At 63.3% G+C, this 746-nt stretch overlaps 1 protein-coding gene across 1 annotated transcript in view; it reads left to right on the top strand.

Annotated features, from left to right (window-relative positions):
- The window catches only part of LOC104496697 (tubulin gamma-2 chain-like), a gene marked incomplete at both ends in the record, with an annotated part of 3,189 nt that extends 2,676 nt beyond the window's left edge, over nucleotides 1-513 (top strand). The window contains 2 exons of the mRNA XM_010139855.1: nucleotides 144-245; nucleotides 489-513. Of these exons, the coding sequence (XP_010138157.1) occupies nucleotides 144-245; nucleotides 489-513 (127 nt within the window). The remainder of the gene's footprint in view (nucleotides 1-143; nucleotides 246-488) is intronic.
- Between the last annotated feature and the right edge of the window lie 233 nt (nucleotides 514-746).

Genomic DNA, 746 nt, shown 5'->3' with positions numbered 1-746 from the left:
CCGGGACAAATTCTCTCCCTCCCCGGGAGCTGGCTCTGACTGCAGCGCTGTGACTCACTGCTGTCCTGGGCCCTGGGGACTGCCGAGGGAGCTGGGCTGGCTCCCTGGTGTTAACCCTCGAGGTGGCTGGGCTTTCTCACCAGGTATCCCAAGAAGCTGGTGGAGACCTACTCGGTTTTCCCAAACCAGGATGAGATGAGCGATGTCGTCGTCCAGCCGTACAACTCGCTGCTGACGCTGAAGAGGCTGACCCAGAACGCCGCCTGCGGTAGCTGGCTCTGACTGCAGCGCTGTGACTCACTGCTGTCCTGGGCCCTGGGGACTGCCGAGGGAGCTGGGCTGGCTCCCTGGTGTTAACCCTCGAGGTGGCTGGGCTTTCTCACCAGGTATCCCAAGAAGCTGGTGGAGACCTACTCGGTTTTCCCAAACCAGTATGAGATGAGCGATGTCGTCGTCCAGCCGTACAACTCGCTGCTGACGCTGAAGAGGCTGACCCAGAACGCCGACTGCGTGGTGAGGTCATGGGGGACCCCGCACCAAAGCCCCAGGGGCAGCAGCGGGTGCACCCTGGCCCAGAAGGATCGAGCAGATGCGGTGGCTCCAGAGTTGAGGGCTCTGTGCTCTGCCCTGCTGAGCTCTTGGCATTACTGCCCCCGGGATCCAGCAGATCCCTCCCCCGGCAGCGAGGACAGGTGGTGCCTCCCCTGCGTGGCTGCGCTGCAGCCTTGCACTTGAACTCGGTTCGG

The sequence above is a fragment of the Buceros rhinoceros genome, unplaced genomic scaffold (assembly GCF_000710305.1).
Source record: "Buceros rhinoceros silvestris isolate BGI_N320 unplaced genomic scaffold, ASM71030v1 scaffold24477, whole genome shotgun sequence".
Classification (NCBI taxonomy): domain Eukaryota; kingdom Metazoa; phylum Chordata; class Aves; order Bucerotiformes; family Bucerotidae; genus Buceros; species Buceros rhinoceros.
This window is presented reverse-complemented; position numbering and strand designations above follow the sequence as displayed.